The sequence below is a fragment of the Lepidochelys olivacea genome (assembly GCF_965140295.1).
Source record: "Lepidochelys olivacea isolate rLepOli2 genome assembly, chromosome: 3".
Lineage (NCBI taxonomy): Eukaryota > Metazoa > Chordata > Testudines > Cheloniidae > Lepidochelys > Lepidochelys olivacea.
Window position 1 is genome coordinate 113,343,361 of NC_140413.1, and position 15,084 is coordinate 113,358,444.

The window sequence follows — 15,084 nt, forward strand, 5'->3', positions numbered from 1 at the left end:
ACAGGCCAGTCAGCCTCACTTCAGTCCCCAGAAAAATCATGGAGCAGGACCTCAAAGAATCAATCCTGAAGCACTTAGAGGAGAGGAAAGTGATCAGGAACAGTCAGCATGGATTCACCAAGGGAAGGTCATACCTGACTAATCTAATTGCCTTCTATGATGAGATTACTGGTTCTGTGGATGAAGGGAAAGCAGTGGACATGTTGTTCCTTGACTTTAGCAAAGCTTTTGACACGGTCTCCCACAGTATTCTTGTCAGCAAGTTAAAGAAGTACGGGCTGGATGAATGCGCTATAAGGTGGGTAGAAAGTTGGCTACATTGTCGGGCTCAACGGGTAGTGATCAATGGCTCCATGTCTAGTTGGCAGCCGGTGTCAAGTGGAGTGCCCCAGGGGTCGGTCCTGGGGCCGGTTTTGTTCAATATCTTCATAAATGATCTGGAGGATGGTGTGGATTGCACTCTCAGCAAATTTGCGGATGATACTAAACTGGGAGGAGTGGTAGATACGCTGGAGGACAGGGATAGGATACAGAGGGACCTAGACAAATGGGAGGATTGGGCCAAAAGAAATCTGATGAGGTTCAATAAGGATAAGTGCAGAGTCCTGCACTTAGGACGGAAGAACCCAATGCACAGCTACAGACTAGGGACCGAATGGCTAGGTAGCAGTTCTGCGGAAAAGGACCTAGGGGTGACAGTGGACGAGAAGCTGGATATGAGTCAGCAGTGTGCCCTTGTTGCCAAGAAGGCCAATGGCATTTTGGGATGTATAAGTAGGGGCATAGCGAGCAGATCGAGGGACGTGGTCGTCCCCCTCTATTCGACATTGGTGAGGCCTCATCTGGAGTACTGTGTCCAGTTTTGGGCCCCACGCTACAAGAAGGATGTGGATAAATTGGAAAGAGTCCAGCGAAGGGCAACAAAAATGATTAGGGGTCTGGAACACATGACTTATGAGGAGAGGCTGAGGGAACTGGGATTGTTTAGTCTGCAGAAGAGAAGAATGAGGGGGGATTTGATAGCTATTTTCAACTACCTGAGAGGTGGTTCCAGAGAGGATGGTTCTAGACTATTGTCAGTGGTAGAAGAGGACAGGACAAGGAGTAATGGTCTCAAGTTGCAGTGGGGGAGGTTTAGGTTGGATACTAGGAAAAACTTTTTCACTAGGAGGATGGTGAAACACTGGAATGCGTTGCCTAGGGAGGTGGTGGAATCTCTTTCCTTAGAAGTTTTTAAGGTCAGGCTTGACAAAGCCCTGGCTGGGATGATTTAATTGGGGATTGGTCCTGCTTTTGAGCAGGGGGTTGGACTAGATGACCTCCTAAGGTCCCTTCCAACCCTGATATTCTATGATTCTATGAGGGAGTTGGGATGCAGGAGGGGGCTCTGGGTTGGGGCAGGGGGTTGGGGTATGGGAGGGTAGTGAGGGCTCCTGCTGATGGTGCGGGCACTTGGGTGGGGCGTTTGGGGTGCAGGAGCGTGTTCTGGGCAGGGGATTGGTGGTTCTAGCTGGGGCTCTGGGGTGGGGCCAAGGATGAGGGGTTTGGAGTACAAGAAGAGACTCAGGGCTGGGGCAGGGGATTGGGGTGTAGGGGGTGGTGGTGTAGAGTGCAGGCTCTGGGAGGAGTTTGGGGTGCAGGAGTGGGCTCTGGGCTGGGGTATGGGGTGGGGACTCCTTCTGGGGCTGTGGGATCTGGGTGGGGCCAGGGATGAGAGCTTTGGGTTACAGGCAGGGACTCAGGGCTAGGGCAGGGGCCTGGGTGTGTGTGCAAGCTGAGGGAGGGAGTTTTGGTGTGGGAGGGGACTCTGGGCTGAGGGAGCAGGATGGGGTGCGGTGTCCCAGCGGTGCTTACCACAGCTCCCAGGAAGCGGCCGCCAGCTCCCTCGGCCCCTGGGCAGAGGTGTGGCCAGGCAGTTCCATGCGCTAACCTTGCGTCCACAGCCGCCGGGACTGGGACCTGCAGAGCCGGCACTTGGGCAGGGGCAGCGAATGGAACCTATGTGCTAGGGGCCGCAGGGACCTGGCGGCTGCTTCTGGGAAGCCTGCCTTAGCCCCAGGCCCCTGCTGCGATGTTGACCGGACTCTTAACGGCCCAGTCGGCAATGCTGACCAGGGTCTCTTCTCGACTGTGTTCTGGTTGCAAACTGGACACCTGGCAACCCTAAATATGACTCAAGAGCCCTGTGTTCTACCCTGGTTCTGCCACTGGCTTATTTGTTACCTTAGGCAAGTCACTTCGCCTCTGTGGCTCAGCTTCCCTTCCCAGTTTTGTCTCTTGTCTGTTTAGAGTGAAAGCTCTTACAGTGTGTTTGTACAGTGTCTAGCACAATGGGGACCTGATCTTGAATGTGGCCTCTTGGTGCTGCTGATACAAATAATAAATGGTGGCTATATTTGATCAGGTGACACAGAAAATGTTCAGAAGATGGAACACCACCCAAATCAAGATATATTTGGGCAAACTTTTCTCAAGAGAGAGATTTCATAAAAACCCCATTAATTGCTCCATACTTTTCCCTGCATTACCTTTCACATCATTTCTAGATTTCCAAGAAAATTGTGAGAAAACAGAAATTCTCCTTTTCACTCAAAATGTTGCTCTGACTTGTGTCGTTCACTGAAGTCACAATTCATTCAGTATTTGTGAAATGACAATTCGGTGTAACTGAAAGGATTAAAATGTCTTAAATATTGAATGATCATTGACATGACTGATAAGTCAGGCAGGAGGAGCAAATTGCACCGTAGGGAGAGAACTTGCATTTACCCATAATTGTATAGGAAGAGTAATTGTCAACAATGACAGGGTAGTGATTTTCTTTTTAAGGCAAGTCAATTTTATGAAAAATTAAAAGATGGTTATTGTGTGGGGTATGGGGAAACCAATTTTAATTTTGTTTTTCGAAAGCTGGGAGGATTGTTTTATATCCAGACCAACCATTATTTTCCATTTTGGTGCACATAAGACCAGTTAGATACAGATGACATATTAAACAAAATATTCTGTGAAGTTTTCTGGAGAGTGAAATTGTCTCTTTAGAGTGAATACTGTCTTTGTTAATGAAACAGGGAGACTCTGATATATAGTTCTGTTGCTTCTACTGCTCCTTGAAGTCAGAAGTTAAACTTGGTCCCTTTCTAATACCACTGGTGTTGATCTTTGAGCCTGATCCTTTTCCAGATTAAGTCAGTGGGAGATTTCCCACTGCATTTTATTTATTTATTTATTTTGGAAGCTGGTTTCAGCCCACAGAATGCTAAGCAGTGAAGTGAAGTACTTGAAGTTTGACTGGCCAGTTTCAGTGCTCTTTACAGATTTGTATTTAACAGCAATTTTATCTGATGCTGGGAAGTTTCTTATTTGGGACCAGATCCAACATTCTTGAAGTCAATGGCAAAACTCACTGATTTTTGGGGTGTAGACTCAGATCTTTAATATGGCAGCAGTCACTGGAGAGGATATTTAAAGTATTTTTTTTCTCCCTGACATAGCACCATTGTAGAAATATTCCAAAACTTTCCAAAGGGCTTCTGCTGTGGGAAGTACTGATACAAGTGATGCTTTGTTTTGTAGGAATATTCAAACCTGTGGCAAAACTCTTGCTCGTTTTTCTCCCTTCCCCCTCCCCAACAGGTGCCACAGGCTCTTCGACATTTGCAGAGCAGATGGGATGTCATTTTAATGTTGTATCTAACTGACAAGGCCTTAACATAATGTTCTCCATGTATCCTGCCTAGGAAAGTGTGGGCAAAGGAATCTTGGATCACTTGTATTTCCTCTTCAGCAATGCTTTTTTTTAACTTGCTTACTGCTGCATGAAAAAATGAGTGATAACTTTTTAACTGGCTTGTGTGAACATAGTTTGCTACTTTTTGATTTTTTTACTTCTTGGCCATCTGTTGTAGGCTCCTCTTTCATGCATTAATTTATGTATGTGGGTTTATGTATACACACGTACATATGACTGTGTTACATAAACACAGACAAATCAGTTAATGCAGGAAATTTTTGTGCACCTCTCCAAAATAGTGATTTTTGAGTGTCTCAAATTTTGGATTCCTAACTTGAGGCATCTTGGTGTCTGACTTCTCGGATATGTCTACACGGGGGGCGGGGGGGGGGGGGAGCTGAGAAAACCTACACACCACCCTGGGGCAGTGAGTCTCGGAGCCCAGGTGAACTGACTTGAGCTCTCAGGGCTTTGAATGTAGATATTCGGGCTCATGCTGGAGCCTGGGTTCCAAGACACACCCCACACACACCCCACATCCCCCTGGTTTCAGAGGCCGGGCTCCAACCCAAGCATGAACATCTACACTGTTGTGTTTAGCCCCACAGCACAAGCCCTATGACCCTGAGTCGGTTAACCTGGGGTCTGAGACTTGCTGATGTGGTCTTTTTTGCTGTGTAGACATACTGACAGAGGGCAGGTGCTCAGCACTTTTTGAAAATCAGGCCCCCAAATTGAGCACTCACACTGATGCATCCACTATGACTTATCATTTTTGCAAACCTTGGCATAGCTACATGCACACCCATTAACACGGGTGTATGTGTAACTCAGGGAAAGAGTAAGGAAAATTGTTTTTTTTTTTAAAATAGGTTTCAACATAGTACATTGAACCCTTGTGAATTTCTTCTGAAGGTTGTCTCCTGCTATGCAGCATGTGCTGTGCATGTTCTGGTTGGAATGATTTAAATGAGAAATGAAATGTGCTTCCAAGATTTAAATCGCACTAAAGTTGTGATTTATCAGGAGGTTTTTATGAGCAACCCATGCCAAGATGACATTTGTTGTGAGAGGAGAGGTTGTACTTCCCCCAGATGGATTGGGGATCAAACTGAAAGGGGTGAGAGAGCCCCAAACAAATATTTAATATATTTTAATTGAGGCATAAGTGAACTAACAGCAAACCCTTTCCCCTTTGCAGCCGCATTTTCTGGGATCCTCCCCTTTCAAAGCATATTGAGAGAGATTCTTGGCTTCCTTGTGCATCAGGCTGCCCCTCAGGCAACTGTCATCCACAATCATATCGATTACACACTACCACAGGGGCTCAAACGTCTTGTACAAATATTGTCATTATAAAACCAGACCTGAGGCTGGCTAATATCTAGCAGAATCACAGTATTAAAAAAGACCTGCATAAAATATTCTAATTCTGTAGATATTAATTCTTTGTGAGAGGCACAGGTACGTAATGCATTTAAACTCCCTTGGGTTCTTTACAACTCATTATATTCTATACTTATAGACCCGGATTCTGCAAAGACTCAGGCATGTGTTTAACTTTAGGCACTGTGAACGGTCCCATTGACACCAGTGGACTACTGCTTGTGTGCATATCTATTCATCACTGTAAGAAAGAGGTTTGCAGTCTGTCCTGAACACATGACACAGAACAGTCAAACATGAAAATCCTATTTGGAGTCTTTTGTTTTAGCTCCCTCTCGTGCATCCACCCAAAACAAATCAGCTCCAGTTATTAAAATAATGCCCCCTTCCAGTCCATTATAATTGTCTTGGGAAACAGACACTAAAATATTTTAAATATCATCATTTTTTCCAAACTGCCAGATACATTTGACATGATTATTATAGCAGTGTATGCAGTAGGGAGCATTGGACTGTTAGGTCTCCTTGAAATTCTTGATTGCATTCCCTTCTAGTTACAGGCAAACATGAAAAAACAGCTGGGCAAGTACAGACAAATGAAAGTATCAGCTTAAATTACTTTTGATATATTGAAAGCTGTTTCAAGTAACTCCCCAAGGAACCAGCAGTGGTAATTTCCTAATAGAGGAGGCCTATATCTTTAAGTAAAACATTACCTAGGAAGTGTTATGGAACAAAATTTGGAGGGTACTTTTAAGAGGTTAATTAAGGTAGGCTGTAGCCTCGTTGAGATATCTTAATGAAGGCTTCATTGTTCTTCATATGCACAAACATTACATGTAAATATATAATACACAATAAAGATTTTATTTTCCATGAGTTTAGGCTTGCCACGTAACAAATCCAGGCTTTGCCACTCATGGGTAATATAGGTCACCAAAATGAGAGCCAATAAAACATTTACAGAACATCATACCATCATGTGCCTTTATATGCCACCTTTGAACAGAGGCTATTCTAGATACTTTAAATACTGTTTTTTCTTCCTTCTCATAGCTTCAGGTGGAAATCTGGCTTGCAATCAGGATCCATGGTATGAAGAGTCATTGGTACTGTTTTCCATATTCCTTTCCTGTGAAGACGGGTTTCTTAATTACCATTAGACTAGCTGCACAGATCCTGGGTGAGAGACCAATGATAACAGATTTTTGAAACCACTAAAAATGACCAAAAATAGCTTTTGCATACACAGTAATGTCCTAATTGCAATATCCAAAGCTTTGAGACCATCTGTTTTGTTGCTGTGTTCTGAGTTACACCTTCTTGAACTATCCTAAACCATTCTACTTTTTAGAGTGCTATGAGATCTGCTGAAAAATGCTATATATGAGCAAAGTATTTATTATTATTGTGTTTTATTTCCCCCTTGGTGTTCATCTTACTGGTGGATGATTATTGCATCCTTTCCAAACCCCCTACTTTTCATGTAATCAAGCAATATTTACTTATATCCTTTATTTCATCCTCATAAATCACTTCTCTCCACTTATGTCAGAATGTCACTAAACACTGTGTGTACTAATAACCTTTAAAAATCACAATATCAAATTACTTTTCAATAAGCATATGTTTGCTGTAGAACACACAGACAACTATGCAGAAACCTGTATGACCATCTTCAAACTGACTTGCCTGATTATTGCAACCTTTGCATTGTTTTCTCAGGGAGAGACAGATAGCAGCACGATACACCTAATGTTTGGGCACAATGATTTCCTTGCAAAACTTGAGAACTGAGCCCAGCATAGCTAGCTTACTGCCCTCAAGGGCTGCTGTATCATTATTGTTGCAGTTGGTCAGGTTGTATAGAATAAATCCTTCCCACTCACACCACTGTGATCAAAATAATCCTTCTGTTCACAGACTTTCCAAAATATGAATTGAGAGAATAGCTGGGAGACACATTCTGAGTGGTGCTTATGCCTGTCGTCACTATGTCTGTCTGTCTCTCTCTCAAATCTTGAAAGTGGATTGGCTGGTGTTTAAAAGCTGCAGTTTGTGGTAGAAGGCTTCTCGTCACTTTTAATTACAGTTTGACAGGCACCTTTACCTTCCAGCTGAGTTTCCCTAACTCAAAGCAGCTGCTCTTCTAAATTACTCCCCCTCCAATTCTCTATTTCAAATAGGTTACAGAAATGATATGTGTCTGCTACAGCCTCACCAGATTTAGGATAGCAAAATAGTCTTTCTCGTTTCTCCAGTGGTCCAGGTTTGTGTGTGGAGAGGTCAGGGCTCTGTCTGGTTTGCCCACTGAAATTTTTAAAGAGGATAAATTTCTGGTAGCTCTTTGATAGTCTAAGTAGGGTATAGTTAAAAATAAACATTACATATTGGACTTGGTTCTCCACTGCCTTTCACGTTGTGTTGCCAGTGAGTGTAAAGTGGGTTTTAAAGTGCTAATACTACCAGCATTACGAGTGGAGGATTCGGATTTGATAGCATTTTACACCAACTTATAACACAAGTGGAAATGACTACACAGGATCCAAGGCAATGGAGAGTCAGGCCCAATATTTTTATTATAGCCACAGATGGATCTTCATAATATTTGTCAGTGTGTTGCAAATGCTCATGATCTCATCACAAGTTCTGATGTTTTACTTAAAGCGACAACTCCTGGAGGCAAGTGAGGATGTGAGAATCTCAGCTTTCATTTAAAAAAATAAATAAATCTGGCCCTTATTGTTCCAAAGAAAAGCTTGAAAATGTGACCCAAATGCACCTTAAAGGCTCAGAAACCATAAACCAAAGAGAGAGAATCCAACATATATTATTTTTAAAATCTCGTCGTTAAGCCAATTCCATGATTTCTTGGTGCCTGACTGATCTTTGAATGCTTGGGGCTGGGAATGCTGTTACAATACACTCTGGTCTCCTGCGGCATAGCTGCTGCTATCTTCCATAAATTCCATCTTAATTTACTTGTCCAAGCCTGCTGGGTGGTGCCGGGGTCAGCTGGCCAGGGGCATATCCTGAAACAGCTGAAGATGCCCCTGGTTTGGTCTGACCTGGCAGCCAGAGGGGCAGCCAGGAAGCTATTAAAGGGACAGTTGGGCTAGGACCATATACAGCCTTTTTTTAAAAGGTGAGAGGAGAAGAAATGGGCTTCTTCCCTCTAAGGAACTGGTAGCCTGTGTGTTTGGGACTCTTTCCTTGCCTGGTCAACTTATCCAGTAGACAAAGCAATTGGCAGAGAATTACACTAGCAGGAAGTGACCGTGGGGGGCGGGAAAAGAGGTCCCAGTGGTGGAGAAAGTTACCGTAGGTAAATGTCTGGTCTGCAGCCAGACACTGAGCTATCAGTTTGTTTTGTACTGGAAAGGTTACTGGTTTGCGTACACTGAATTTTAATTTGTTCCCCTAATTCTGTATTTACTTGGATAAATGCACCAGACATCTGTTTTTGTACCATACTGATGACTGGATTCACTTTCTGTGGATTCCCCTGATCCCACTGGTGCTGCTGCTGCAGCATTCCCCACATCCCTTGTGGAGCACAGGGTCTGGAGGTGCAGGTCCATGGATCTTCCCTGAATCCATTTTTGACTAAAAGTCAAGTTCTCAGCAGTGTCTATCCATGTATCTTTAGAATGACAACATATTCATTGTTTCGAAGGTAATTCATTGCATTTTATCTTGTCAGGCTCTGAGCTGTACTGAATTGCTTTGTATGTTGTTCAGGAGAGGATTATGTATCCCTTAAGGACACAGGAAGCGCTCTGTTTTTTTAAGAGAAATTGTTCAACCCATCCATTTAAAATAAGTTGACGTTACTTACAAGTTCACCCATTAAAAGAAGAGCAGAGTGACACTTTTACCAGCAGACTTTATCCAGCTATTTTGTCACAGGTAGCTCAGATGTTTCTCTTGTAATGGGTGGGAATTAGATAATTTTTGGTGTAATAAAGTGTCTGATTTTCTATGACACTTGTGCAAAGATTTATTTAATACAAATTTTAATCCTGAGGAGAACCTAGAATTTTTAGGAAGAAGACTTGTTTTTTTATCCTCTAAAGGGAGGTGCAATAAACATCTTTTAGAGGAGTCGTGATGTTTGTTTAAAAATGTGTGACTCGGTCATGCAAAAGAAGGGTGTGTGTACCACAGGCTTGTTCCAGGCACAGTGTGGGCAACCATTGTGTGCAGATTTGTCTCAAGCATCTCCTCCTACATTTCCCCCCACCTGCTATTGCAGTCCTCAGTACCATTTGCTCCAGCGCTGGGCCTCTCTGAAATATAAGGCTCCCAGTTGTGCTGAATTGTCCCAAATCATTGGGCAGTTTTATGATCAGAATTGGGATGAGATCAAAACTCATTTTCACTTGTGACCTACTCAGAAGTTGAAGAAACTGCCTTGTTTGTTTGAGGAATTAGAATGTAAAAGGGTTCTGCTGTAACCCAAGCCACCACCTAGCAACCGTAATACAGCAATAAGGGAGGGAGTGTACCTACTCCTTGGGACACAGGATTGGGAAGTGAGAGACCTGGGTGCTATTCACAGCTCTTCCACTAACTTGCTGAGTGATGTTGGGCAACTCACTCTTCCTTAGTTACCCATCTGTAAAGTTAATTCGGATTCTTAGTTAATGCACAGAGAGCTGTGCTCCGAGAGTTAATTACCATTTTGAAAAAGGAGTGATAGAAGAGCAAAATATTATTTGTTCGTTATTGAATTTAATTGTTTAAATGCTGTGTAATGGAAGTTCAAACAAACTTAAATAACCAGGTACTGTGTGTGAGAGAAAATAAACACAAACAAAGTTAGTTGTCCCGTAAGACTGGAAAAGTGTGACACTGGACAGGAAATTCGATGATGTGAGGAAACAAAAGTAGGATTATAAAACTGACTTGTGCTTCTCATGCTGGAGATCACCAAGTCAGTATCTGCATTGAAAGAGACTTTACCGTAGAGCTCAAGTGCTTAGGAAGTGTCATGTCAGCCCTAATTGTGGGGTGGGAGGGTGGACTGGACAGGACATGAGACAATTTCAGATATCTCTGCGTGCAGGAAAAGGGATATGATCCTTTCCTTTCTCCTTATGACTCAACATGTATCTTTCCAGAAAAGCTCAGAGTGAATATTACAGCCATGTTTAGATTTCTTTTCCTTCTACAATGAGTGATGCAAAGTGAGGGTCACTGCATTTTGCCTCTCCTAACTGAAGTCTTAGACCCCCCCCCCCCCCCCCGCCCCCAGCCTTGACAGTGTTTTAAATTGGTGGTAGGTGTATATAGCACTAACTGTTGAAAGATTACTAGAGTAATTTTCAGGGGCATCTCTCTCTCTCTTCCCCCGTTTCCCCCCTCCCCGTTTTTATTCTTTAGTCTGGAGGGATTCAGATCACTGAGAAAATGATGGATATTGTTTAATGTGGAGCTTTCAGACTTTTATCAAAATAAAACAATCTCCATAACTGCTTTCCACTAATTGAATTATACAGCTCAAACCCCTTTTGGTTTGTGTTGAGGGCATTAGTCTGCTGCTCTAGCGATAATCATAAAATTAGCAATAATAGTTGAAGCTGACAGCTAAACCTCTGAAACAGTTAGTGATTTCTGATCTCTACAGCAGCGCATAAGTTTAGCAGAGTATGTGGCCTGAATTACAAATATATTTTGAAAGAAAAACAAGTCAGTATTGTTGGATGGTCTGATTTATAAAATGTGCAAGACCTGACGGAATCATCTAATTAGCGATTGGTACTTTTGAATCATAAGCTTTTAACAATATATATAATTGTGTGATGTGAAAATAGCTTATCATAATGGGCCTGACTCTCTCCTGCCACTTGTATCTGTGTAAATCTGGAGTAACTCCTTTGAAATCAATGGAGTTGTGCCTGTGGAAAATTAGTGAGACACAAATCAGTCCCAATATACTGCCTCACATTAATTTACATCACCCACTCTGTGCATCTAGGGTTCAATCCTGCCTTCAGATACAGGCCTTTTAGGATGCTAAGCAGAGTATACTTTGCACTGGCGGGTAGTATCAGGATCCTGTAACTGAAGCAGTTAGTACAGAGAAATTGCTAAAGGATCCTGAAGCCAAAAGTATACTCCATATTGTTTAAATTAAAATTTTAAAAAGTTAAGGGAAAATAAAGAAATTGTTTTGAAAGAATTATTTTTGCATATAATTAAACTTTGAATGTTTAACTTTGTGCCTGTTACTACGATTGAGTAAATGGGTGTGACACCACAGAGAGATGACAGATACTACTTTGGTGCAAAAGGAATTTGACCCTTTAGCCTCATGACTAAAGGGTTTGTGCATATGCTCTTTTTGAGCACCCGGGTGTGTGTGTGTGTGTGTTTATGAACATACATGTGAGTTTTTCCTTACAATAGAGTACTATTCCTGGCATGTTTTCAAGTCTGACTTATAGTCAGGTGTGCACTGGGAATGGTAGGGGATTCTTGTTGGTTTGTGAAAAGTCAGTGCTCCTGGAGTTGAACAGTCCTCAGTTGTGTGTGCACAAGTCCCACTGACATCAGTGGATGTCGCAGGCACACAGACAGCTGATGAGATAATTGAGTTCTGGGATCTTGCAGCTATTGGCTGATTATGCAGATGATGGGGGGGAAGGTCTAGACTACAGTTTTCTTTCTGTTTCAATGCTGGTTAACTATTTTGCATTTACATGTTAGATAACTGGAAATCAATTAGCCTAAGATACAGCATGCAGGAAAAACTAATCAAGAACCCAAACTGTAAGCAGCCAGACTCACTGCTGTAGATCTGTCCTTCAGCTTGCCCTAGAACTCCCATATTCGTGATACAACTGGTCCCTGTAAAGTGCTGCAAAATTCCATTGGGTCTCACTGCTCAAAGACAATGAGGAGCATTACCACTGGGGTGACTCTGAGTGTGGGGGGAAAGATGCTCTGTGAGAGTGGGGAGTGACAGTTTGTCATGCCTTTGTCATTGCAGCTCTTGGAACATGGCATCTTTAAGTAAGAATGTCTTGAGATGAAACCATAAATTAATAATAAGTTTATATAGGCTGGTGTTGAATCCCTGTTGCCAACTCTCACAATATTTGGTACTTTCCTAAAGCTCCAGCTCCTGGAGTCAAGTGATGAATTGAGAAGCTCAGTCTTTTGTTTAAAAAAAAAATTCTAGGCCTCTTGGTAGTGACGAGATGAGTGTACCCTATACATTTTAAAAAAATAGAAGATATATGAAAAGATTCCAAAAGCATTATATTTTTACATGAAATGATGTTTGGGTGCCTGATTCATGATTTTTGGATGCTTGAGGTTGTGTGACTGTGGTATGAAGGTTTAACATACATACATTTTGGATGGCCCTATTAATGCCAGATTAATGGTAGCTTGAAACAGCTTTTTGAGGTGTGGTTATTCATTTTTTAAAGCCTAAGGGTGACCAATCACATTAAATTTAAACTATATCACTGCTGATCATTTTAGCAGATATCCAGCTCTTCTAAATTTGTGGGTGGGGTTTGGAATTGTAGGCCTGGGATTTGCTCTGTCCTGAGCAAAATACTATAAATTCTCTCCCCCCCACCTCCCATAACCTGTGTAGAGTCTACCATCATTCAGACAGCTATTTCTCTAGAAGTACTGTCAAAGTCATATTTATTTGTCATGATTTTATTGACTACACTTTCACAAACAAATGTATTTAAGTGCATATACAATCAACCACTTCCCCAAAAGAGTGATCACCATATGTAATTGTTGGTTATTGCAATTCATCATCAGGTGGGGAAAAAACAAAACTAAATAAGAAACACAAGGCAAAGAAATATTTCCATAACCTTGCCCTCAGGGAAGCTTGCCTTATAAAACCTAATCAATGACAGACCACCCCTTTTGAAAAAGAAAAATAGTGGGGGTCTAATAGTTAACTAAAAATATCTGTTGCTGGAATGTTTAGCAATAACATAATCCACATGGTCGTGTCCCTATCAGCTAAAGGTTGCAATTTTTACAGAAGTTTTTTACACTTTAAAATAAAAGTCACTGTTCCTCTGAAGTCATCAGTTTGCTAGTCGGATGCCGAATGGTTCCCAAGCTGGGTATGTGTCTGCGTGTGAGAAAAGCGCCATAGCAAACCCGACACGACACACCACACCACCAACACACCCGCACCGAATAAAACAACCCTCACGCTCAGCCTCAGGGCGGACCAAGTTTCCAGCGCTTGTTGTTCTGCAGGAATGAAGGCGGAGTTAGGCTGGCGTTCCTGGAAAAGGTGGGGATCCTGGGACGCGAAGTCCTGGGGAGGCTGAGCTAGTGTGAAGACCGCTTTAGGTGGCTTCCTGTGTGTGACGGAGAATGTTTTAAGTGAATTGCTTTGGTGACTCGAAACTTGTGAACGCCAGAGGCTTCAGCACGGCTGCTCTTTCAACAGGCGATTTGTTCTCCTGCCTGTGGCTCATTTCCATGCAAAGAGCCTGACATCAGAGTACCTTTTGTTGCTAAAAGCTTTCTTTAGCTGGGGGAGTGAGCAGTCATGTGAAGCTGGGAGAGCTCATTTGGAAGACAGGGGTACTAGAAAGTTATCTAGGCGCTGAAAAGAAATCGTAGGCACCTATTCTGCTCGAGGTGCCTCACAAGCTCACTCTCTAAGGGACTCGCTTTTACATGGATGTTTGTCTGATTGTTAGAAGGAAGATTTTACAATTAATCCTTTGCTTTTAAGCTTACGAGAGCCCCCGCGGTGAAACTGTGGCGCAGATTTACCTTCTGCTACCCTGTTGCTGCAGCTCTACCAGAAAAGTTTTGGAAGGAATGTCAGCTGTGTACAGCTCCTGGATCCATCAGCTAAGAGAGGACAGACCCTAGGGGAAAGCTCTGGCTGAGCAGGGTCTGGCAGCTGACCTGGAGAAGACTTCTGCCCCCACCCCCCTTGCCCTTGAAGATTTATTTTGGGAAGCAGTGATTTGGCTGGTAGCAGAGATCAGATGAGAAGGCATCGTGAAGCTGTTCAGAAGGACTGGGGAAGTGTTTGTTGTTGGTGTGTGGTGTGTTGAAGAGTCATCCCTTTGACAGAAAGTTGTTGTTGGGAACCAGTATTAAGCTCTACTGAGGCAGGGAATCCATCTAGTCATGGAGGAGGAACAAGCAGCCTGCCCCGAACCCCAGCCAGACAGCATGATGTCTGATGCGTTCTCCAAACTGTGGACGGATGTAATGGGAATACTGGTGAGTTGCTGGGGGAAGGGAAGGAAAGGGAAATAAGTAAGAAGATGAGAGATCTGAATCACTGTGTATTGTACCCAAAGCAGCTATTCTGTTGTGCTGTTTACTTTTTTTTTTTTTTAAGTGTGCTGCAAAACTAAGAAGGGAAATTGGTGGGATTGCTTGAAAAATGTGGAATAAAAATTTAGATTGATTTTCCTGTAAAGTAACCATTTTCTTGTTGAATAATCAGAGATGAGTGAGATTTTTTTCAAGGTTGTGCACAAGTGGTAAACCCTTACCAATATATTGCACTTTGTACAGTACCTGCTGCAAATTTGAACAGTGTTATCAGTTCTCATTATATCCGGCTTCATCATCCTGTTTCATTTTTGCCTTAAGACATTTTGTGGATTAGCTTTTCTTTTTTCTATCCCTGGAAAATTTTCATGCTGAGAAAAACTGTTTCTTGGATGACCATTATAATCAAAATTTTGGAATATAGTTAGCAATAATATATCTCTTTTCATCTTTAGCAGTTGGCACTTTGTGAATATATTATCTCCAAGAACATAATACTGAGCACCATTTTAAGAGTTGCTTTGCAATTTGCTATTGATTTAACAAAGATTTTAAGTGTTCCATGTCTAGAAAAATGCCTTTTCAGTTTGGTGATGAACTTACTGTTTTATATTGGTCTGTACCATATTTGACAATATAAGTAACTGGGACTAGTTTCAACTATTGAAACT

General features: G+C 42.4%; 1 protein-coding gene across 4 annotated transcripts in view; it reads left to right on the forward strand.

The window, feature by feature from the left end:
- The window catches only part of SASH1 (SAM and SH3 domain containing 1), an 868,162-nt gene that overhangs the window by 682,575 nt on the left and 170,503 nt on the right, over positions 1 to 15,084 (forward strand). Inside the window, exon 1 of one of the 4 annotated variants that reach the window (XM_084625148.1) lies at positions 13,264 to 14,356. The exons of 2 other annotated variants lie outside the window; for them this stretch is intronic. In XM_084625148.1, coding sequence (XP_084481274.1) covers positions 14,261 to 14,356 — 96 coding nt within the window. In that variant the 5' untranslated portion in view covers positions 13,264 to 14,260. Of the gene's footprint in view, positions 1 to 13,263; positions 14,357 to 15,084 lie in introns of those variants that run through there. One more of the 4 variants, XM_084625150.1, reaches the window with a different exon arrangement.